This window comes from Geotrypetes seraphini, chromosome 14 (genome assembly GCF_902459505.1).
Source record: "Geotrypetes seraphini chromosome 14, aGeoSer1.1, whole genome shotgun sequence".
In the NCBI taxonomy this organism is placed as follows: domain Eukaryota; kingdom Metazoa; phylum Chordata; class Amphibia; order Gymnophiona; family Dermophiidae; genus Geotrypetes; species Geotrypetes seraphini.
The window spans coordinates 59087763-59112728 of NC_047097.1; the positions used below are offsets into that span (position 1 = coordinate 59087763).

The window sequence follows — 24966 nt, forward strand, 5'->3', positions numbered from 1 at the left end:
GATCCAATTCGAACATTGAGAGCTACTTGCCTCCGCCCTACCTCCCGCCTCCAAAAATGACCGATGCTACTCTCAGCCAATGAAGCTACCTGTGTGGAGAGGGCGGAACGGAAGAAACCTGTTTACCACCACATCCCCAGGTCAGAGTAAGCGCAAGCAGTCCTGGTTTGTACCTGTAGGCATGAAGCTATACTTCTGGCTATGGTAAGAATAAGAGTTTATAGGTGTTTGTTTTTTTAATTTATAATCACATACATAATAAAAATAACACACATATACTGTGTTTTATTATTGTAGCAAGCTACCTTGTCTTTTTAAAATAAGAATAACTATACAGTGGTCAATGTATACCTGACAGAAATACCCATACTACAATCTCAAGGCAAGAAGTGGCTTTCCCAGCAAACCATTAACTTTTCCAAACTTTTTTTAAAGATCTTTATTAACCACACCAATAAATAAATAGTGCAATGCATTCAAAACATTATAGCAGTTTCCTGCAAACTTTGTCAAGCCACAGCACACTAAACGTAGTGGCTGTGGCTCGAGACACCCGGAAGTGCGCAGACATCACCATGTGCGTGATGTCTTCACATCAACGTCTGTGCATATGCAAAGGCCCTCCTGATGGGCCCTGAGCCGCCAGTGGGGGGTACCAACAGGGAAGAGACGGATGCACATCTCCTGTCTCGGTGGCTTTTGTGGCCGGAGTCAGCAATGTTCAGGCAGACTTCCTCAGCCGACAGTTCCTGGTCCTGGGAAAATGGTCCCTCTCGCAAAAGGCATTCCTTCTGATCGTACAGTGCTGGGGTCAGCCCAAATAGGCTTGATGGCTTCAGCAGAAAACTTGATTTTGTTTCAGTCGACGAACACAGCACAGAAGTCTAGAGCTGGATGCCTTGGTTCAGCCCTGGCCAGCTCACAAGCTCCTGTATGAGTTCCCTCCATGGCCTCTGGCTGGTCTAGTCATCCACTGATTCTAGTAGCTCTGGATTGGCTACATTGTCCCTGGTAGGCAGTTCTCATCCATCTTCAGCAGGACAAGAATCTCCAGTTTCCTCTTCATCACTACCTTCTCAGTAAGGGGCCGGTAACCATGGAGAACCCATAGCACTTTGGTCTTATGGCATGGCTCTTGAGTGTTCAACCTTGATGAAGCGAGGTTATTCAGATGTAGTTATCTCAACACTTTTGCAGTCGAAGAACCATGGAAGGCTTTCCAATAGTGATGTGCTAAGGATCAGATGGAGCCTAAGAGAGCTCCCATTTCGGTGGTCCTGGCTTTTCTTTAGGCGGGCCTAGAAAAGGATTTAGCACTGGCCTCCCTTAAAATTCAGGTTGCAGGCCTTTCATGCTTCAGAGCATGAAGAGGTGCTAGTTCGCTTACTGCTCATCCAGGTGTGACCAAGTTTATGAGAGGGGCACTTTGTTTGTGGCCTCCCTTGCGTCATCGTTCTGCTGGGCCTTGGGGGAGCCCCATTCAAGCCACTGAAGGATGCCTCTCTTCTGGATCTAATGATCAAGACCGTCTTTCTGGTCACCATTGTCTCAGAACGGCATATTTCAGAGTTTCAGACTCTTTAATGCAGGGAACCCTTTATCTGTATTACGGACGCAGGAGGAGTTGTCCTCTGTACTGTACCTTCCTTTCTACTGAAGGTGGTTTCCACCTTCCATGTTAACCAGGAGGCTCATTTGCCTACGTTTCATTCCACAAGTTCGTAGCCAAAGATTAGATATTGCGCAAGTTGGATATCAGGAGAGTCTTGCTCATTTATTTGTAGAGAACTGATTTCCAGCTGTCTGATCACCTTTTTATCCTGACTGCTGTACCTTGCCGGGGTCGGCCGGCGTCCAAGTCTTCGATCATTCAATGGATTTGAAAGGCCATTTCCACTACTTATATTGCCCGCAGCAAGCAGCTGCTAGTTTCTCTTAAGGCCCACTCGACTAGAGTTGTTGCTACATCGTGGGTGGAATCTCACGTGATTCATCCAGATGAAATTTGCAGAGCAGCTACTTGGTCCTCTCTTCTTACCTTTCCCCGGTTGTTCCGCGTGGATATCGCAGCTCACTCTGATGCTACTTTTGGGACCTTGGTGTTGAAGGCAGGCTCTTCTGTCTCTCCCTAACTGCTACCAATGTTTTGGTATGTCACCTAACATATGGAATCCAGAAGGGACATAACAGAATGGAAGATTAGGTTTTTACCTTCGATAATCTTCTTTCTGTTAGTCCCTGAAGGATTCCATATGACCCACCCTCTCTGTGTACACTCAGTGATCTGGAATAGCCTGCTTCTTTCTGTCTTGATTATTCTCCTTGCAGGCTTGATGACTTTCCAGCCAGTTGCCGGAACCTGTGGGAAGTTTTCCATTTCTGTGAGGTTGCTTAACTGAAGGCTGTTTCGTGTGGATGCTTGTTGCACACAGCAGGTTAGTACGATATTGTTCTTCACTGTTTTTTTCTGGATTGCCTTTGTGCCTGTTTATTACTTGTTTCATATTTTCCAGAGTAGACCATTTCAGAAATTGTTTATGTTACTGGGGATCTTCCCCTATAACCCCCTTGTCATGGATTTGTTCAGGTATGTTGCTTGGCTTTGGGACTCAACTGGATATGTTTCTAGTTCTCAGTCTAAGGGGGAGAACCATGTGCTCAAAAAAGTGTTGGATTTCTGCAACTCATGGATTGCGGGTTGGGACTGAACACGTGGAGAGGCATAATAAAAAAAAGTCTAAGTCCCTTTTTGACCTAAGGTACTAGGCGCCCAAAGGCAGTAGGAAAATGTCCATTCTCGAAAAAAAAAGTCCAAAATGGGGGGGGGGGGTTTCCAGAATGGCCCCCGTATATATTCAGGCATTTAATCGCTCAGACCGCCACTACGTCTATCTTTAACCTGTATTCCGGACCAAAAATTCACCAAGTGAATTGGGGAACTGTCCCCGTTTGCATCACCGGCAGGAGGGATGCCCAATCCCTCCTGCTGAACCCCCCCCCCCCCCCCCCCGCAAGCATTGCTGGCAGGGCAACTGCTTGCTGTGGATCGATAGCATGGAATGTTGCTACTTTTTGGAGATTTTGTCAGGCACTAGTGACGAGGATGGGCTACTGGGCTAAATGGACCATTGGTCTGACCCACTGAGGTTATTCTGTTATATTCTTATATCTATGTGGACTAACGCAGCAGCAGCTTTGATTTTCATTAAAATAATAATAATTTGAGTCTCGACTACAAATCTATGTACGTAAAAAGTATAAAGCTAGAAGCAGATCAGTGTATTAGAATGACATGGGAGAGCTAAAGTTTCCTTTGACTGATGTTACCGCTACCCAATCATATCCCTGAAAACAGCCTACCGCAATAAGACAGAAAATAAAACAAAAGGGTGGTAGACGAAGAAGGTCGCCCTTCATCCAATGAAAATGAGCTTCCATTTTGTTAACCAATCGTAAAGTGTCGAGCCGAGTTACGGATGTAGAGCGTACCAATGGCGTTGCCTGGGCGACACTACCCCGCCCTGTCTTCAGATTTTTTTGGCCTCGTGTAGAGCTCTGAAGATGGCGGTGCTTGCACCGCTGGTGGCATTGCTCTACTCCGTGCCGCGGCTCTCGCGTTGGCTTGCGCAGCCGTACTATCTCTTCTCGGCGCTGCTCTCCGTAGCCTTTCCGTTGGTCAGAAAGGTGCCGCCGTTCTGCTTGGGGCTACCGACGCAGCGAGAGGATGGCAACACCTGCGACTTTGACTGGGTATGGCTGGGACCAGTCACCTTTCACGCCGCCCTGACTGTGTGTCTTTGCAGATGACGTCAAGGCGTGCGTTAGTGACGTCATAAGCATGTGGCTATGATGTGGTTGTGTCGCATGTCTATGGTTAAATAGTAGAGAAGGGCAACCACACTTATGCAGGGTCTTTCGGGCATTACAGAATAAGACTCAGGGGGAATGGGGTATAATATAGATGCTAGCATAGTTTAAAGAAGGGTTTTTTAAACCAGTAGTACCCGGAAGAGGTCAAACAGGTACAGAGAAAGTGCTTGGATAACTGAGACAATTTATTAAAACTTTCTAGTCAGTGAAACCATTTGTTAGGGCAATTATTGGCAGTATCACTGTGTACTATTGTCATGTTAGCTAGGTATGTATGTTTCTGTTAGTTACTAACTGCTGTCAGTAGTCATTAGTGGACATGTGGGTTGGAGGGTTTTATTAATCAGTTAAAGGGGCGTGGGAACAAAAAAAAGGAGTAAGAACCACTGGTTTTATAGACTGCTCAGTAAATCAAATTGCTAGAGTAAGGAGGTCATGGTCAAAATTGAAAGAGGGTGTGACTTAGGTGCAGCATAAGTGAACCACCTCCTAGTGAAGTGAAAAAGAATTCCAACATTGGAATTAAAGTCTGTAATAAGCACAGATAAGTATTAGTAGCAAAGAAACAAAGGTAAATGTAGGTTTTTATGTTACAGTAGCATGAGAAAATGGTCAGAGATTGGAGAGTTCTCTAGATCTTTATATACAAGGGTGTGCTGTAAAGTTTCCAACCCAACCAAAAAGGGAATGATGTGGAGCCATGAAACTTACAAGTTATTCCACATATTCACCCCTAAGTTCAATACACTGCAATCACCTCCGAATCACTTGAAAATTGTCACCCTTTCAAACTCTTTCTAAGGTTTGGAAACAGAAAATAGATGGAACAAGATGGTGAGTAGGGTGGATGGTCTAGGCCAGGGGTAGGGAACTCCGGTCCTCGAGAGCCGTATTCCACTCGTGTTTTCAGGATTTCCCCAATGAATATGCATTGAAAGCAGTGCATGCAAATAGATCTCATGCATATTCATTGGGGAAATCCTGAAAACCCGACTGGAATACGGCTCTCGAGGACCGGAGTTCCCTACCCCTGGCCTAGGCACTGAAAAAACCCCAGCTGTGTCAAAACATCCATCATTTTGCCAGCCTTGTGAGCAGGCCATTGTCTTGCAAAAAGAGAACTCCTTTCCACAGCTTTCCTCTCCTTTTTTCTTTCAATGCCTCCTTTAATCTGCACAACAAATTACAGTAGTATTCTGCATTGACTATTTGTCTCCTTGGAAGTTAGTCAGCCATTACAATACCTTCCTGATCCCAAAATACTGTGGCCATGACTTTTCCTGCTGGCTTTTGGGTCTTTAATTTCCTTGGCCTTGAAGAACCTGACTACCGACATTGTATGGACTGTTGTTTTGTCTCAGGATCATAGTGGTGTAACCATGTTTCATCAACAGTAACTTGTTGTTCCAAAAAGTTGGCACCAGCTTACTGAAAATGCTGCAAAATCAACTTGAAAGTGTCCACTCGATGTCATTTCTCGTCAGCATTCAAACATTTGGACACCCACTTGGCTGATAGCCTCTGCATACCCAGCTACTCGTGGATTATCCTCTCGGTACGTTCCCTGCATATCTATAGTGTCTCAGCATTTGTTTTAGCCGATATATACCAATCTGCCAAAATCAGGTCATGGATATGGTCATCAATTTCAGGAGTTAATGCCGTTTGAGGTCTCCCAGGCCTTGCTACATCTTTGGTCTTGAAATCTTCATGCTGAAAGTTTGCATACTACTTCTTCACTGTGGAGTATGATGGGCATTTGTCACTCAGTGTTTGCATCATACATTCATGAATTTCCTTTGGAGTTTTCTTATGCAGAAATAGGAACTTCATGACGACTCAGAATTCCACAGTTGAAAATTCCACACTTTTCGTTGACATGATTCAATCAATTATCTGAAACAATGTCAAAATACAGCATTACAATTCTGCAAATTGGCACTTTGCAAAATAAAATAACACTCTTTTCAGCTACAGTGGCAAAATAACATTCAAAATTTAGGAAGCTGGTTGGGCTGAGAACTTTTCAGCACCCCCTTGTAAGGGTACTTTTTCATTACTGTTGTGCTCATAGATGTAAAAATACTGTTAAATTATGTTTGTATTCAGTGCACCTACTGGAAGCAAAGTTAAAGTAAATAAAAGGGAAGGACCTGTTAAGAATAGATACTGTTTCCCAAATTATAGGCACCTTGAGGCATAATTAAATAATTCATAATATCCATTATAAGCCCATGAAGAAACTTCTGTACATCCGTTATGTGAATTTCTCTGCAATAAGTACAATGCTAAACCTTAAGGAAAATTTTTCCCTATAGGAAACCAAGCAAGAAATGAAGTCAGATGACTAGAGGCCCTACCCAATGGCAAGACAGTTGTATAAATACTCGGGTAGCTAATGTTGAGCAAATTTTAAAAATATTGGGTAACATTACAATGTTTTCGCACTTCCTTAAATATCAGCTCAGCTGCCCTTTTTCTTTATAGAAAATAAAAAAAGGGATTCTACATATGAGGGGCTCATGAAAAGTATGAGTTGTTCATTCTTGGTCATGCTAACATTTGTGGAATGATTCATAATTAAAATGGATGACATATGCAAAAGTTATTAGGTGAAGATGGACACTGATCTCTTAAAGCTTGTTTCCCTATAGAGAAACTTGGCTAAAACCATACCGGCTCCCTTCAATTAGGGAATAACAGATTGATTTTCATGCATTTGATTGTAATTTGTTTACACACTTAGGGCCCCTTTTACAAAGCTGCAGTGGCAATTCTCCCAAGGCATATGCATTGAAGTATGTTTGCAATGGGGGAATCACTATCTTGCCTTTATAAAAGGAGCCTTTAACTATTTGTGATTTCTCCAGGCCTGGGTTTCTCCACTCCTGTACTGTACCTGAGAGTTTCTCTTTATTCTTGTCCTTGTCTATTTTATTGTCTAAGATGAAGATGGAAATCCTACTATTGGGTCATTCCATGTCAAGCGGTCCAATACTTCCTCCAAATTGAATAAAATCTTGTGTGGATATTCCCTATAGCCTCAAATGAAACCATGTAAAAAAAGTTTAGGTGGATCTCTATTGGTTTGAGACCTAGGGGCTGTCAAATGTAGGTCACTTATGAAGTACTGTGCTCTGCCCCCAACAAAGCCTCCAAGAGAATTGGAATTTTATGGATTAATACAATTCCTAGCACTAATTTCATGTGCAAAATTTAGAATATAGCATTAGTTTATCTCCCCTTTTATGAGACAGCAAAGTAGGCAAACATGTTATAAAAGAAATGTAATGCCTACTTTGACTCTTCATTGCTCCAGACCTGTATTTTGATTCAAGTCATAACAGTCATGGCACAAGACATGCACATAGAATTTGCATTAAGAGGCTTTGCAGCCAATTGGAAGTTACTGGGCAGACTTGCACGGTCTGTGTCTGTGTATGGCCGTTTGGTGGAGGATGGGCAGGGGAGGGCTTCAATGGCTGGGAGGGTGTAGATGGGCTGGAGCAAGTCTTAACAGAGATTTCGGCAGGTGGAACCCAAGCATAGTACCGGGTAAAGCTTTGGATTCTTGCCCAGAAATAGCTAAGAAGAAAAAAAAAAAAAATTTTAAATTGAATCAGGTTGGGCAGACTGGATGGACCATTCGGGTCTTTTTCTGCCGTCATCTACTATGTTACTATGTTACTATGTTAAGATATAAATACACAAAGAAATGATACTAGTGCTTTTTACAAATTTTGGCTGTTTTTGGGGTGCAAATATCTCAACTGTACATCATCAAATCTTTTAATTTTTTTTAATATCACTTGAAAGCGCATCTTTTTTTTTGCTACAAAAGACATTCTGTTTCATATTTGATCTGGCTTTGCTTTGGCCAGAAGTTAGGTCTCAAATGCATGCGTTATTCTATGAGCGTCAGAGCTGTTACCGCCATAGCTGGCTCTAAAAACCGCTATGGTTTTGTAAAAAAAAAGGGGGGGGGAGAGGTTAAATGCAGATTGAAACCTTGGTGTACTTTCAGGCCTATTTTAAGCTATGAGAATGTGTCTCTGAGCTTTGTAGCAAAAAAAAATTGCTCTTTCAAATGGTACAAGAAAGAAAGAGATTGAAGGATGTACAGTTGTGATATATAAGGAACACAAAAATGGAACCCAAAAATATATAACTGCTGCAAAACCTCCCCAACCCCAAGAAAACCAATTGTCAAGGGGGAGAGACAAGAAGAAACCTCAATCTAAGTTAATCAGCAAATAACACGTAGTGTGAAACAGGAGAACCCTCAGTAACACAGCCGCCCACTAAGGGAAAGGCTGTCACTGGCTGACACTCAGAAAGAGTGTAAACTGTGAAACATCCCCGGGTTCTTCCTGTAAGTGAGAATAAATCAAGTGCACCCCCAAAAAGTGCTATGTGTGAAAAAAGATTCTAGAAATCAAAAAAACACACTATGAGGTTAAGAAATTCTTGTCTCTACTCCTTGCCAGGGGGGCCAAACAAGGAAGGAAAGTGTCCAAATCTGTCCAAATCAGAACCAAGCCAGTCAATGAGTGGAAGTACTTAGCTTCTTTAAACTGTAGAACAGCCAGCCGATGTGTGACATCGTCCGTCCAACGGGACTCCGTTTCGGGGGTGCACACCCCCTTCCTCAGGAACAACTGGACTGTAATAAGACTGGTGATTCCTCCGGCGTGGCTTGGAAAGTAAGGCAGAAAGTAAGGCAGAAAATGGCACTTTCCAAGCCATGCCGGAGGAATCACCAGTCTTATTACAGTCCAGTTGTTCCTGAGGAAGGGGGTGTGCACCCCCGAAACGGAGTCCCGTTGGACGGACGATGTCACACATCGGCTGGCTGTTCTACAGTTTAAAGAAGCTAAGTACTTCCACTCATTGACTGGCTTGGTTCTGATTTGGACAGATTTGGACACTTTCCTTCCTTGTTTGGCCCCCCTGGCAAGGAGTAGAGACAAGAATTTCTTAACCTCATAGTGTGTTTTTTTGATTTCTAGAATCTTTTTTCACACATAGCACTTTTTGGGGGTGCACTTGATTTATTCTCACTTACAGGAAGAACCCGGGGATGTTTCACAGTTTACACTCTTTCTGAGTGTCAGCCAGTGACAGCCTTTCCCTTAGTGGGCGGCTGTGTTACTGAGGGTTCTCCTGTTTCACACTACGTGTTATTTGCTGATTAACTTAGATTGAGGTTTCTTCTTGTCTCTCCCCCTTGACAATTGGTTTTCTTGGGGTTGGGGAGGTTTTGCAGCAGTTGTGATATATGACATTAAGGGCTCCTTTTATCAAGGTGCGCTACGGGGGTTAGCGTGTCTGACATTTCATCACGCGCTAACCCCCGCGGCACACCAAAAAACTAACGCTTCGTCAATGGAGGCGTTAGCGACTAGCGCGGCAGGCAGTTGAACGCGCGGTATTCCGCACGTTAACCGCCTACCGCAGCTTGATAAAAAGAGCCCTAAATGTAGGTAAAAATTTGCATAAAATTTTTTTTTCAACAATCTTAATAAAGATTTATCTCATAAAAGAAAAGTGCAGTGTGCCTTAAAGTTTATGGGGCAGTAACTGTCCATAATCTCTTCCAGTTCCTAAACTCTGAGCCCTGTTGTGCTTTCTGTTCAGGAGTTCTGTTGTGTCAAATATTTGCCTGTGCATTCCATGACAAACTACTTCATCAACTTTGTTGTCCCCCAGTAATACACCAAAGCATGCACCAATGATCTGAGTGGTATATTTGGATTCAGCACAAAATGTTTTACTAGAAATATGACTTTTAGCTTGGTCTAGCAACTATCCTTTTCACAACCTGAACCAAAAGTTGACGCTTTTTCACTATATTTCATGGAACAAAAAAGTGGCTCTTAACTTTGGAAGAAGTTGAAATCTTGTTCTAAGACTTTGCACATATTCACTGCATGTCCTATTGTACTTTCAGTAAAAATTTCATCAAGTGGGGAAGCCAAGACCACTTGACATGGAATGGCCCCTTTCTTGCTATGTCGCTATAGCTCATTCTCAGACATCTGGGAGAGGCACAGTTATATCCTCATTCCCTCCATTTACTGTGCTGATAATAGCGCATTGTGGGACTGTACAATAGTTTTTCTTTTTAAGTGTAAGTAAGTTGATGTTGCCCCTTCATCTCCTCATTCATTGATGTTTATACTGACACATTCTCAGACTGTACCATCTTTCTTCTAGAGGGAGGTAGAGATTCTGATGTTCCTTAGTGCCATCGTCATGATGAAGAACCGACGCTCCAGTAAGTTAGAACTTTTTGGGGAGGGAGCAAAATTTTCTCCTCATCCTTTCATGTCATGATATATTTGATACGCCTTTGCATTTATGTTCTCTCCATTCTGCATTTAGGGAGGGTGGGCTGCAAAACAATGCAAGAAAATTAGTTTTTCATTGAAGGGAGGTGGTAGGAGTCGTAATGCTGACAAAAATCAAGCTTGCTTAGAAAAGTTCAAGTTTCAAGTTTATTGATTTTTAATATACCAACCATCAACAAGTATCTGGCCGGTTTACAATAAAATATTAAAATAGAGTTAAAAATAGTACTTAAAAGTAATGACTATTGAAAGAGAGGAAGGTGAACATTAAGGACATCGACAGGACAGACTTGAGAGTGATGACTGAAGAGAAAGAGTAGGATAAAGTTACATTATTAGTGATAAGGGAAAAAAAAAAGAGGGGGTGGAAAGGAAATGGATAGAGAGAGGGTAAAAACATTAGGGAGGGATCGCTTCATGAAAGCGGTTGGTGGATTTAAGAAGAAAAATTCAAGAGCAATTGAATGCGTCTTGAAATAAGAACGTTTTTAGATTAGTCTTAAATTTATCAAAAGATTTTTCATGACGGAGATGGGAGGGTAAAGCAAGTTTCAAGTTTATTAAGTGTTTATATACCACCTATCAAGGTTTTCTAAGCGGTTTTTACAATCGAGTACTTAAGCATTTTCCCTATCTGTCCCGGTGGGCTCACATAACAGGATGAGAGAGAAGACAGTGGACTGAGTATGTGTTCTCTTGTAGCATTGTCTCACATACTCCCTGAACCTTGGGACAAACTGGCAGAGTCCGACTTTGGGGTCTTCAGAAACTGTGTCCTGTCCATTATAATTCTCTGTGCAACTCGTATGAGGAGCTTGAATTTAAAAAAATTTTTTCTCCACTTTTTTCTCCTTATTTTACGCTTATCCCTTAGGTTAGTGTTGTGTCCCTGTACATTGGAAGGGAGTAGACTGTATATTGGTGGGGGGTTTTCTACTCCATACCTTCTAGTGTTTGTTTCCAAGTGAGACACATTGATGCCTTTTGGTCTGCCCTGATAAAATGTTTTGGCGTGCTGTGGTAAGATATAGGGAAAATATTTTACACTAATCCATCCCTTTTTCTGTTGCACGGCTATTACTGGTTAAATATGAAGCTTTTAGGATTCCTAATCTGGGAAACCATCTTTTGTTTAGAAAGGTTGGAACATTGGGCAAAAAAAATCATATTAACTGTGTGGACTAGTTCTGAGGCTCCCTCTGGGCATAACAGAAATGCCTTCATGCATTAATGCTTCTGGAACATGGACATGTTAAACCTACATTTAATCAGAAAAAGATTTGGGCTGTGTAGATCCATTCACTAGCTCATAAAGCCCCTAGCTTTATACTTAACTCTGTAGTCATTTAAGGTTTTTTAAATTAACATGTAAGGGGAGAGGGATATTTGTGGGCTTGTTTGGGGTTGTTTTTTTTTTTAGGGGGGGGAGTACGGAACCTGGAATTTGACTATACTGTAGTCTGATGGGATATAATAATCCAAGCCCATCATTCTTTCCTTTCTATGCATATAGGTACCAGAAGGGGTGGGGGTTTTAATTTGTTTTTTGTTGGAAACTTTGAACAACTTGTTTCTGATTGTTGTATTGCATTTATTTCTTGATTGTTCAATAAAAATTGATAGAACTTATTTTAGTTTGGCTTAGATATGTTTGAATTAGTTGCCCAATTATTAATGTAATCTAATCTGACATTTGTGCGTTGCACAATACCTGCGTAGGCTCAAGGCGACTTACAGCAAAAAGAGAACTTAGGACGTATTTAAGATACATAAGAACAGGGAGGGTGAGAGGGGGAAATAGCGGGAGGAGGCGTAGGACCGTATATGGAAATTAAGATAATACAAATCTTGAATTTAGAGAGCTATTCTAAGGAAGGGTAGAAAACTAGGTTGGGATTTGGACTGGAGATAAAAGAATGTTAAAACAACACATATCTATATTTTCTTTCTATAATCTACTAGATGTTCTTATATTTACACAGGAAACACTGTATTGGCTATATCAAACAATTATGGTATTTGTTTCTTACATGTTAATTTTCTCAAATTATGTTTTTTTAAATTTATATTTTTCTTATCTACATGTTATTTTAATTTGTTTTTATAACTGATATTATTGTTCTGTATTTTTATGTGTATAGACCCCTGACGCAGACATTTGCCAAAACATGGGCAATGTCAGGCCTTCAATAAAATTTGCTTCCTCCATCCTTTGGCTCCGCCTTGTTGGTCCATTTGAGCTCCACTTCATTGTTCTTTGTCTACAAGGTGTTACAGGGAACAAGCATTTCAAATAAAAGAAACAGAATGTTTCCCTGTTCTAAATTGGAACTCCCACTAGGTACCAGAATGCATGAATTGAAGTGGGAAGGAGATATAGGACTCCTTTTACTGAGCTGCGATAGCGTTTTTAGCGCACGCAGAATTTTAGCACAGCTTTGTAAAAGGAGCCCATAGCGTAGGAATTCACACTATACTTCTTATGAAAAGTGTCCAAGGATGTTTGAAAACTGTGCTTTGGAGTTTTCCAGAAAGGACTAGAATTATCCCAGCATCAGAAGCAACTGTTAAGTTGTGGTTTCTAAAGGTCCACACCTTCCCACTTCTTGAGTCTCTGGAAGCTGCTGTGCAGCAAAACCTCATGGCTTATCTCACATAACTTTAATCTTATTATTGTTGAGGGTTGTGTTGTCACAAATACAAAACACACACTACAGGGCCTGTTCCATGTGAGATAATATGCGACCATATTCTCAGCATGTCTGAAAGAATTTACAAAATGATTAATGCATTAAGGACCATCATTGCTTGATTTGTGTAGTTATGAATTATTACATAAGTTGCTTGAGTGAACAGAAGGTTGCTAGGATTTGAAATGTCTCATTTTCCTCTTTCCGTCTTACTCAATATTTGTCTCATTTTGTTCACCTTTGTCTTTGTCTCTTTTTTCCTCATAGTCACTGTTGAGCAGCATGTGGGAAACATCTTCATGTTCAGTAAAGTGGCCAATGCTATTCTCTTCTTCCGCCTGGATATCCGAATGGGACTGCTCTACCTCATCCTCTGTCTTGGTAAGGGATTCGGTAACTCTTTCCCTTTGTCTTGTGACCAACAGCAATACCTTACCTAGCATCTCGGTTAAAGACCCCACTAACCCATTCTATCTCACCTTGTTTCTTGTGTAAAGCCTTGAGCAAGATGGATTCAGCCTTCATTTTTGGAGGTTAAGTTCTCTGTAGTCTTTATCAAAGACTTATCATGCCTTTTCTTATTTTCTCTCTCTCTTTCTAGTTTTCCTAATGACTTGTAAACCTCCTCTGTACATGGGACCGGAATATATTAAATATTTCAACAATAAGACCATTGATGTAAGTATCGTCCTCATCACTGTGATAAGAATGGCTTTCTTCTTCCTCTGGGTGTTCCTCTAATGCAGGGATGTCAAAGTCCCTCCTCGAGGGCCGCAATCCAGTCGGATTTTCGGGATTTCCCCCAATGAATATGCATGGATCTATTTGCATGCACTGCTTTCATTGTATGCTAATAGATCTCATGCATATTCATTGGGGAAATCCTGAAAACCCGACTGGATTGCGACGCTCGAGGAGGGACTTTGACACCCCTGCTCTAGTGAGTGGTGCGGGGACAAAGATTCATCTCCATCCCTGCAGCAAAACATATTTTTCATCAATGTCCCCGCTGTCTTAATTTTTCCCCCACCTCTCTCCGCTTTAAGCAGCAAGATGTTTTTATGCAATTTAGGGCCTAAGGCAGGGGTAGGGAACTCCGGTCCTCGAGAGCCGTATTCCAGTCGGGTTTTCAGGATTTCCCCAATGAATATGCATGGGATCTATTTGCATGCACTGCAAATAGAGAAGAGCTGTACAATCAGCGAATTACAGTAGATGAATGCAAGGATGGTTGAAAGGAACATTATACACAGGCAACCCTTAAAATTAACCTATAGGACATGGCTTATTGCCTTTTCGGTGAGAAACCAAACAGCCCAAACAAACAAAAGAATTTCAGTATTCACTATAACTGTTCAAGTTTAGCATTACGTATTAGAAATACTTTGTTACCAAGCTACAAACTGGATTATTACAGATTGATTCTATGAGGGTTGATTGTAAAGTAATGAGACTGCTTCTGGTTTTCTTTCTGAGAAGTAGACGTGGCAGTGCTATGCTGGTTCTTGTGAAGCCCATACATTGACGTTCTGAACCTACAGATGAACTGCTGTAGTCTTCATTGTTGGGTCTCTGCTAGAGGATAAAGTTCTTACATATCGTCATGGCAGATGAGGAAGACATGAGTGTGAATGATTTTTGTGTTAAACTTGGAAAGAGCAGGAATGAAACTTGAAATGTTAGGGCAAGCAGACGATGGTGAAACAATTAGCTGTGCTGCGTACTCTCACAGAGACGTCTTCCTCGTCTGCCATGATGAAATGTATGAAGTTCTTCCTTTTGCTGTGACCCAACAATGAAGATACAGCAGTAGGTTCAAAAATGTTGATGTATGAGCTTAACAAGAATCAGCACAGCGTTGCCATGTCTACTTCTTGGAAAGAAAAACAGAGGCAGTCTCATTAATTTTCAATTAGCCCTCGTACATAGACATTCGGTGCTATCGGAATAACAGGCCTCTTTCACTGGCCTTACCAAGCTTAGGATAAGTATCTACAAACTAAAACTAGAAATATGTAGATGAAAGTTAAACTGAACTGCCAAGAAGCCTGATTCTGCATACAATGCAACACTACAGAAACAATGACACATATCTCCTAATACTATGCAAACTATAAAGGTAGCTGAGGTAAATTTAAAATAACCTGACAAATAACAATCGCTACTTTACAAATTAACAAATAGAAATAAAACAAAAAATGGAAAATAAGATAATGCCATACATTTTTCAGTAAGCTTTCAGAGGCCAATACCTCCTTCCTCAGGTCAGTACAATATACTGCTGTTAATGATACCTTATCCTGGCCTGAGAAAGGAGTTTTAGTCTCTGAAAGTTATTAAAAATGTATTAAAATTAGTTCAATATAAAGATTACCTTATTTACATTTTCTAATTATAAACATTTATCAACATTTATTCTAAAGCAACAAAAAACATCTTTTTTTTCCACCTTTTACCACATGAAGTCTTGGCAGCCATCTTGAAAATCTTTGAAACAGATGCAGGAAAGAGTTGGGTTCTTTCCTGCCACAGAAGATGCCACTAGGCTACTAGGGATGTTAAAAGGTAGGTTTGGGGAGGACTGCCCTGTGTCCTCATTGCTGCGACATTGGTTCCCGTTCCCGCGGCGCTACCATGGAACAGTCTGCCACTACTGTGGTAATACCGGGCAAGTTGGTGTAGGTCCTCCCCATTACTGTGGTAACAATTACCATGTCACTCTCTACCTCTAACATATGTTTCTTTGGCAGGAGGAGATTGAAGGTGACCAGAGAGTGTCATGGATTGTGGAGTTCTTTGCCAATTGGTCTTCAGAGTGTCAGTCCTTTGCTCCCATCTATGCTGACCTCTCCCTTAAGTAAGTCTGTGACTGGATGAAGAAGGGGTAGGTTGGGTTGGGATAGTAGCTGCAGAAGGAGTAAGCATAGCTGTGGAATTGCTACCACTAGAAAAAATGGTTTCTGATGTCATAACTTTCTTTTGTGATGAGTTGTTTGGTTGCCTAGGTAAGGTTGCCTAGGTATGTCTTCATGCTTTTTTATCCTTCTCTCTAACTGGCTATAATTGGATTAAGAACCTTCATCCACCAATTAATTTTCTTACTTTCTTAGTCTTGTGATGGGGGTTCCTCTGGACTTTCAGGATTGGGTGATAGTAACCAATGATGCAAGGTTGAAGGGGGGGCATATTATCTAGGGCATTGATTGGCCCTGGCAGTCTCATGGGCCATCAATCATTTAGAACCAACATCCATCTGTGTGGCACTAAAACCCTTCCGCCTGCTAATCTAAGGAAAGACAATTCAAGTAACAGTGGTGGCATATGCCAGCAAGCAGGGCACCAGAAGTACAACTGTGACAAAAGAAGTTGAATGATTCTGCAGATCGGCCAAACTCAGTTTCACAGCAATATTAACAACACCTACCTAGTGGCTTTGTTTAGGTTGCAGGATTGGAGAAGGTGCCATAAGTCAAGGGCCAAGACTAGAGACTAGGTGTGTTGAGGGGGAAATAAAATAATAGGAAAATAATCCTCAACTTGTTACACATGAAGGCCTGCGGCTCCGGAGTTCAGCCCTGGTACCAACTGAGGTGGACGCCCAAATGAGCTGGAGGAAGCAGTCAGGTCCAACAGCAACAAACTGATCCCAGCACAGTTCCCTATGGCTTACCCTTGTCACCTTATTTCGGTTGGGATTTGCAGCATTAATTATAAGCTGCTGCTAGTTTCCTTTTTATCCAGTGCCTCAGCCATGTACCAATGATATCTAGCATTTGAAATCAGCCATTCCAATAGTTTTAACAATATTCAGATAGCTTATATCGATAGTGTTTCCCTTATCAAGTTTGCTGCTGATCAGGGCAGGATTTGGTGCTTCTGAGCCCATCTTGTTTCTTGCTGGTTGGTCCCCTCTTTTGGCTCATTCTTTATAAGCACATAAGCATTGCCTCTGCCGAGTCAGACCATAGGTCCATCATGCCCAGCAGTCCGCTCCCGCGGCGGCCCCCTAGGTCAATTTTTTTGAGTGCCCTCTAGTTTTTGTTGCCCCCGCCAGTCTGAAGAATAAGTTACATCACTTTTTCTTACAGCATAGGAATTATTTTGGTGGTAGTAAATAACTTAGTTATACTATATGATGTAGTCTTTGCAACCCAGCGTGTATATGGTCATTTTCTCTTTCTTCCACCCCAGATACAACTGTGCCGGACTGAAATTTGGGAAAGTGGATGTGGGACGTTACCAAGAGGTCAGCACCAAGTGAGTGAAACCCATGCCGTTTATGCAGACATTGACGTGAGGTTAGAGTAACGTCTGCATGCAGTTTAGAGTCAGGCATTTCACTCAGAAGCTAATGCTCTGTGAATATGCACAAAGGATGCTGGGGCACAGCATGTTGAAATGAATGTTAATGAAGCCATTTATAGCTATGCATGGAAAACACTAAGGCTGAGCTCGAGGCAGAAGCTTTCATGCCATTTGAGATGATACCATGCAACTACAAATCAACAAAACAGTTCAGAAAGCCTTCGCAGTTATGCGAAACCTAAGACATATCCAAAAATACTTTGATAAAACTCATTATCCCAGGACAAGCAGGCAGCATATTCTTGACTGATGGGTGACGGCACCGACGGAGCCTCGGTACGGACAATTTTAGAGTGATTGCACTCTAAGAACTTAGAAAGTTCTAGCTAGGCCGCACTGTGCGTGCGCGAGTGCCTTCCCCAGTTTCTTAGTTTCTGCGGAGCTAAGAAGACCCGTGTTTTCCAACGGCTGTTGGATACCTTTTTTCGCCTTCCCGCTCGCGTATTTTTCCTCGTGAAACTCTTCACATTTTCTTTTTTTATTCTTTTCTTAGTTAAAATTTTTTTTAAAAAAAGTATTTTTTTCGACTTTTTTCGGTCTGCCCCAGCGGGGCCAATCAGAGTTTTAGGCCACTCTCAGTGCCTCCTAAGATGCCCTGGGAAGGAGGACTAGGACTCCAATTGGCCCAGGTGCCTATGGCCCCTCCTATGGAAGGGGCCTTAGGCATCTGAGCCAATTAGGGCCTTAGGCCCCTCCCCAGTGCATCCCAGAATGCGCCAGGAAGGGGTGGGCCTGCTGGCAGGAGGGAGTAGGTATCGCAATTGCCAGCCATCAGATAAAGGTACAGGGGGCATTCGGGGGGTAACAGGGGGTTCTTGGAGGTGTCAGGGATGTTCGGGGGTGTCAGGGGGATCTTGGGATGTCAGGGAGTGTTGGGGTGGAGTTGGGGAGTGTTTGGGGGCTTCGGGGGATGATGAGGTCAGCAGCAGGAGAGAGTGGGCATCTCTCCTGCCGGGGGATGTCTTGGGGATGGTGGCAGGAGAAATTGGGCACTTTTCCTGCTGCAGACATTCAGGGAGGGGGTGCTTTGGGGGTTCCAGAAGGAGGGGTGTCGCGGGGAGCAATGTCCTGCTAGCCGACTTCGCGGGGAGGACAGGTTCCCTGCTGCAGCCGCTAAACTGATAGCCACAGGGAGATTCCCTTGCAGTAACACGATTCTCTAACCGGCGCCTATGACAGACCCCGGTTAGAGAATCAGGGTGGTTAGGTAAGGTTAGGCGTCTGTCCATCAGGACAGACGTGATTCTATATAGGGCACCCATGTGTGATTCTCAAAAGCCGCTTAGGCGGCTGCTGAGACCGGGCGACATATACAGAATCCAGCCCTGAGTTTGTATTAGAATATTGGCTTTATTATGTCACAAATACATCATTATCTTACGCAGAAAGGAGCAGATCAAAGTCCAAAATATAGAAACTAGTCCTTTATTTAACAATACCCAATGTGCACCATGTTTTGCCCGCATACAGGCTGCATCAGGGGTTTGAGAGCTACAAATAAATTAATATTTAAACATTTTCAACAATTAAAAATACAATGCAGACATCACATAGTGTATGACATCCATGTCTGGTATTGTTAAATAAAATACTTTTTTCTATATATTGGATCTGCTCCTTTCTGCATCTGTTGCATTTCAGATCTGTGTAGCCTGTTGTGGACATCATTTATATACTGTACAGAATGAGTGATTGAAGCCATTTCACTGTAAATGCAGATTAAACCATTTCACTTTTTTGGGGATCTCTAGTCAGTGTTTTCTTCCCATTCCCTTTTACTCTACAGGTATAAGGTCAGCACATCACCCCTCACCAAGCAGCTCCCCACACTGATCCTGTTTCAAGGTGGAAAGGAGGTTCTCAGACGGCCACAGATTGACAAGAAGGGACGAGCTGTGTCCTGGGGTTTTTCTGAGGTAGGATGAGGAAAAGGGGACAATGCTTTGTCCTAGGGCTTCTTTGGTATACAGGGAGGAGGTGGAGACAGGAGAAGAAAGGAGTTGTAATTGAACTTCTGTACTGTTGAGGGAAGGAAAGAAAAAACTGGATCCTAGAGCTTCTTCAAGGTATGAAGAGTAACATGGAAAGGGAGATAGCAACAGAGGAGAGAGGGAAGTGGTAAAAATGATGAAAGAAAGGAAGAAAACAGACGTAACAGAAGTGGGAAGGCACAAAAAAAGTGGTTAGGGATAAGGGAGAGGAAAATAATTTGGAATAGAAGAGGAGGAAAGTGGTAAGAGAGTGTAAAGTGGGGCTCTTGCAGTAGGCTTTGCTGTACCAAGAGAAAGCTGGCAATGCAATACTGGTACAGTAAGGAATTTTGTATTGTTTTTATAATGGGTTAATATTTAGTTCAAATCTTTTTTTTTTTTTCCTTTTTTTTATTGACCATAACCAGTGAAAATACAAAACAGGATGTGAACAACCATTTATGCATTCTAATTTAATTTCATCTTTTTAAATGAGGCTCATATTTAAACCTGGCCCTGATCTCCCTTTCTTTCCAGGAAAATGTAATCCGAGAGTTTAATCTGAACGAGCTATTCCAGAAGGCAAAAAAGCTTTCAAAGCAACGAGAGGGGGCTGCTATGGAGCCTGTAATGGAGGAGAATATCAGGGCCCCAGATACTGTGCAGTCTGGGGATGGCCTGGCCAATGGAGAGAGCAAGAAGGACAAGTAACCCCTAATAGATACCCATCTCTCACAATTGATACTCCAGCTTCTATCACTCCCATGATGCAACACTCAAGAGAATTTTGGTGGTGGTTGAATAGATGGAGATTGTTTTAACGTGTAGTATTTTTCACTAATCACTCAGGCAGGCCACCCAGCAGAGAAAAGCAGTTTTGGGAAGTGAAAACATGGGAAAAGAGCTTTAAAACAAAGCTGCAATAGTCCTCTTGGAAGTGTCTTGATGTAGTCACCGCAGCGGTAGTGTTCCTAGTCCCAGGGTCATTTCCAGCATCTGTATGCTGACAAATTCCCAGACGTAAACAAGCCTTTGGCTAATGTCTATATAGGGCTGCTTTGCAACTTCGAAGATCAGATCTGCCCAGTTTTATGACTGTAAAGCTTTTTTAGGTCTTAGTTACTGCAAAGAGAAATGTGAAGTGGATGCTCAGGCAGTGATCTTTGCTGGAACAGCAGGTGCTAATACCGAGTTTCCTTTATGATGTCATTGCAGAAAGTATTACATCGTAAACTCTTGAGAATTCTGTTTTCTCTGTGCAGTAACTCGTGAACAAACGAACGGATTTTTCCTCTGGAAGCCAAAGAGGTCTGAACCGAAAGTCATAAAGCAGTCAGAAAATGTTTGTTTTTACACAGCAATCAGTGGTAGGGAGAGGACCAGTGGAAGAGGGGGACCTCCAGGATGCTCTGCTTCCCAGGATCTCCTTTCCAGAGGTGTGGTGCATTCTCTGCTGCAGCTGTGGGATGGACATGTACAGGTGGCCGCTTGTCTTTTATTACTCATTATTTATTTAGATTCTCTGGGAATCAAGTGAATTTAATGAGAAACAAATGAGCTGTTAACCATAACTGATTTTATAGAGGACTGTGGGTCAAGCTAGTAGAAGAGAATTGGAGCAGGGAAAGAACCTGATGGGAGGAGGGAATACTGCAAAATGAGCATGATAAGGGGAGTGGAGTTTTGGAACAGCTATGGCTGGAGCCCATTTTTACTCCAGAAGGGTGCTTCTCTCAGCATGGAAACAGGAAGAATGAGCTAGCCCCCACCTCATCCACTTACATTGGCCCAGTCTGTAATAAATTAAATTGTCAAATTTTTCTCCAGTGTGTGTTTGCTATTTTTGTGTACATATAGTTGTAACAGAAGTGGCTATAACTATAGAAACAGGCACATTTAGTTAGAGCTGCTAGGGGGAGATATGTGATGGAAGAACCATTGGCACCAGAAGAGCCTGAGGTAGAAGAAGAAATAGCTCATGGTTTGGGAGGTTTCGAAGGATCTGCAGAAGCAAGAGCAGAGGATCCAGAGACACTGATGACTGAGTAAAATATGGATCCTTCAGTTGCAGAACAACACAGCTGTGAATTCAGGTGTGCAACTAACTGATTAAAAGCTAGTTCTGTTCTTAAGGTGGTACACACTATGGGCCAGATGTTCTAAAATAGCTTTTAAAATCCGGTGGGTTGCTGTGGTGCCGGTAAATTGTCTGGATTCAAAATGGAGACCAATGCTCCAAAAACCTCACATGCAAATCAGGCTCGCGAAGGTTTGTGGAAATCTCATGCAATCAGTCCTTGGAGAAAGCAATGGACACATGCACAGAGCGAGCAGGGGAAGCCCTGAAGCTGCCTCCTACTGCTTAGGGCAGGAAGAGTATTTTTTTAATGTGCATGTGATACACATACAGAACATCTGTGCCCATTAAAAAAAGTTATGCTGGGATGCTCCCCACCCACCCCAGTGATGGCTCACTCCTTCATACCCTAAACTTAAAAAAAAAAAATCAGGGGGTATGCCCACTCCCTCATGCCACCAAGCCCCCCCTTAACGAAGATCAGAAGGAGGTATGCCCCTCAATACCCCCACCCCATACCTTATTTAGATGACCAGCAGGAAGGATGCCTACTCCCTCCTCCTGGCAGGTTTGCCTCTTCAAAATGGTGGGTCTTTCCAGTGCATCCTGGGATGCGCAGAGAGGTTGCCTTAGATATCTGAACCAGAATCTTAGGCCCCTCCCAGTGCATCCCAGGATGAATCAGGAAGGCCCACCATTTTGAAGAGGCGGGCCTGTTGGTAGGAGGGAGTGGGCATCCCTCCTGCTGGTCATCTAAATAAGGTACAGGGGTGTGGTCTGGGTAGCCAAGGTAGGAGGGAGTTGGCATGCATCCTTCCTGCTGATCTTTACTGGGGGGTTTATGTGACTGAAGCAGGAGGGAGTGGGAACATTCAAAAACAAACTACTCTTTCTGTCCTGAACTGATGAGAGGCAGGAGGAGGCTGTTTCGGGGCTTCCCCTGCCGCTCCGGTGCTTTTTTTTTTTTTTTTTTAACACTACCAGCACCTCGAGACCTATAAGTGATTTTGGAGCATTAAAAAACTGCTTCATTTTGTTCATCACCAAGGCATCGCTCAGAGTGCTCGTTTTATTTATTTGGTTTTATAGTCTGTTTTCCCAGGGGAGCTCAGAACGGGTTACAGCATTGCATTCATAATACAGATGTGTATCAAATGACATAGTTACAGAATTACAGTGTGTGGAATGGGTTATAGTTACAAAACTAACGCATTCAGTAGTGCAAGGATACAGTTCCAGGAGACTGATACATGGTAGAAGATTGAGGGGTCTAGAAGGGAGAAGGAGCGGGTAAGTGTTTTGCTCAACACATTGATTTCCAAATCACCGTTAACATTATATTCACATTAGAGAATCACACGGTGAGTGTTACCCACCGAAATGGGGATGAAAAAAATAATGGTTGCCTCAGGGAGAAGGGCATTCACCACCCTGTGGAGTGGTGAATGGCCTGGTCCCCGCAGTTAACTGAGGATCGTGCTGAAGATCGTGCGGTCCAGCTGCCCCCTCCTTCCTCCCAATCGCAGTTCAAGCATCTCCTTCCCTTTGCAGACTTACTTTAATTTTCATCTTAAGCCACTGGAGCCTTGAAGTCGTGTGCGCTGCCAGAAAGTCCTCTGACGCAACTTCCTGTTAAGATGAAAATTAAAGTGGTAAGGGGAAGGGAGCTGCTGGACTGCAGCGGGCAGGAGCTGCTGGATCAGGTAAAGGGGGTGGAGAAGAACAGATGCTCTTCATGGTATTGTACACTTTGATGTGCCATGGTGGATCTTGCAGGTCTTATAATTCCTTCTCTATTGCTTGGTACAGTTTTTTAAATTATTCCCATCCTGCGTCCATCTTTATCCTTACCGCTTATATATTTTCCCAGATTCTAGTCCTGTCACATCTTGTTTCACTTCCTTGTTTGTTATCCTGCTTTCTCCAGCCTATTTTCCATATTCTGTCGACTTTTCCATATTATTTCCTACCGCCATCTGTATTTCTATTTTGACTTCTTCCATTCCTAGGTCTCTGAGCCCTTCAGTGTGAGTTTGAGCTGCTTGACAATAGTTCAGAACTGTCAGCAGGAAGGAAACAAAAGATGAATGAGGCAACCAAGAGAGAATGGTAAAAGAAAATTTAGTGATGCTTGGTAGGCAAACAGAGGGAACAGTAGCTACTGTACAGAAGAGGGGAGATGATTGTTGGGAAGAGGAATAGGAAACATTGGTAGACAGGTGAAGAGAAGGAGAGAACAGTGGCATAGAGTTGGGGGAAAATAGGACAATTGTTATGTTGTTACAAGTGACATTGTAAAGGAGAAACTGATAGGCACTGAGTATTAACTAATTCTATTTATATATATGTATGTTCATCGCTTTGAAAAAAAGACAACGATTAATCAAAAATTTTAATAAACTTGAAACTTATTAGGTTAGTATAAAGGAGCAGGATAGGTAGAATAGAGGAAGGAGTCAAAACAGAAGCTGCTTAGAAGGAGCTGTGGAAGGTGCTATGCTGGTGACTAGTGAAAGAGCCATGCTAGGCACCAGTGAGATAAGAAGAGTTATATTACGTAACCATGTGCAAATAGAAAAAAGATGGTCTGCTGCTCCTTGCTTCTCCTTATACACCTCCCAGAGAACTCCGTTCCTCAGATAAGTTGCTCTTAGCATTACCCTTATCCTCCACTGCGAATTCCAGACTCCGTTCCTTTCATCTAGCTGCTCCCTATGCCTGGAATAAATTACCCAAATTTGTCCATCAAGCCCCTTCCCTTGTTTAAAAGCAGACTGAAAACCCACCTTTTTGATATAGCTATCAATCCTTAACCCTACTCCTCTGATGTCATAATGCCTCATTCAACCAATAAGAGCCAACCTCATCAGTGATGTCACAATGGTGTGATTGTCCTGTACTCCCCTCTGCCCTCCAACCCAGCCAGCTGATTAACCATTCCCCTTAACTGTATCCATGACATCTTGTTTGTCTTGCCTGTTTAGATTGTAAGCTCTTTTGAGCAGGGATTATGTTCTTACTCTTTGTGACTCTGTACAGCACTGCGTGCGCCTGGTAGCACCATAGAAATAATTAATAGTAATAGTAGGAGGAATATATGTGGAGGCAGGGACTGAGCTCATGATGACGGGGCGGGACGGAGCTCACAGTGACGGGACAGGAATGAGCTCATGGGGATGGGGCAGAGACGGACAATTTTTTTCCCCATGTAATTCTCTAATTCACATTTAATATTACAATGCATGCATAGTTGGTCTGGGGGGTTAAGTAATCAGGTACGTTTTTACTAGGGTTACCAGACGTCCAGATATACCCAGACATGTCCTCAGTTTGATTCCAGAATTTTAATATTAATGACCTCATTATACAATATGAGCAGAGTCCGAGGCTGCTAGGAAGCACAGGAAAATACCGCATTGCCATTTGGGTAGGTAAAATACATTATTGATGCTCACTGGTTTAGCGTCGATCATGAAAAGGCCCCGTGAGTTTTGAGCATATGGTTCAAGTTAATATTATAAAGCACAAAAAAAAAAAAAATCCAACGTAGTCTACAGTGAAACAAGCAACAAGCAAAAAAACAACACACAAAGTGCACATTATGTACAAGATGCAGGTGTGATTTATTAAACCAATAAAAATGC

The 24966-nt window shown here is 42.5% G+C and overlaps 1 protein-coding gene across 3 annotated transcripts; it reads left to right on the plus strand.

The window, feature by feature from the left end:
• The first annotated feature begins 2 nt into the window (after positions 1–2).
• Positions 3–21066, plus strand: TMX2 (thioredoxin related transmembrane protein 2). 3 transcript variants are annotated; one of them, XM_033920372.1, is made up of 8 exons: positions 3–140; positions 10087–10147; positions 13178–13291; positions 13512–13588; positions 15661–15767; positions 17102–17167; positions 19062–19191; positions 19783–21066. In XM_033920372.1, the coding sequence occupies exons 2-8, from the start codon at positions 10105–10107 to the stop codon at positions 19954–19956; spliced, it is 711 nt and encodes a 236-aa protein (XP_033776263.1). In that variant the 5' UTR covers positions 3–140; positions 10087–10104; the 3' UTR covers positions 19957–21066. The 3 variants fall into 3 exon arrangements, with proteins under 3 accessions (XP_033776263.1, XP_033776262.1, XP_033776261.1); XM_033920371.1 differs by having other exon boundaries at positions 66–204; XM_033920370.1 differs by lacking the exon at positions 3–140 and adding an exon at positions 3525–3750.
• Positions 21067–24966: the final 3900 nt, after the last annotated feature.

Excerpts from the sequence above, each read along its gene's own strand:
- TMX2 (XM_033920370.1), top strand. The coding sequence starts at position 3,562 with ATGGCGGTGCTTGCACCGCTGGTGGCATTGCTCTACTCCGTGCCGCGG. Across the intron at positions 15,768-17,101 it reads TATGCTGACCTCTCCCTTAA|ATACAACTGTGCCGGACTGA; the intron begins GTAAGTCTGTGA and ends CTTCCACCCCAG. Across the intron at positions 19,192-19,782 it reads TGTCCTGGGGTTTTTCTGAG|GAAAATGTAATCCGAGAGTT; the intron begins GTAGGATGAGGA and ends CTTTCTTTCCAG.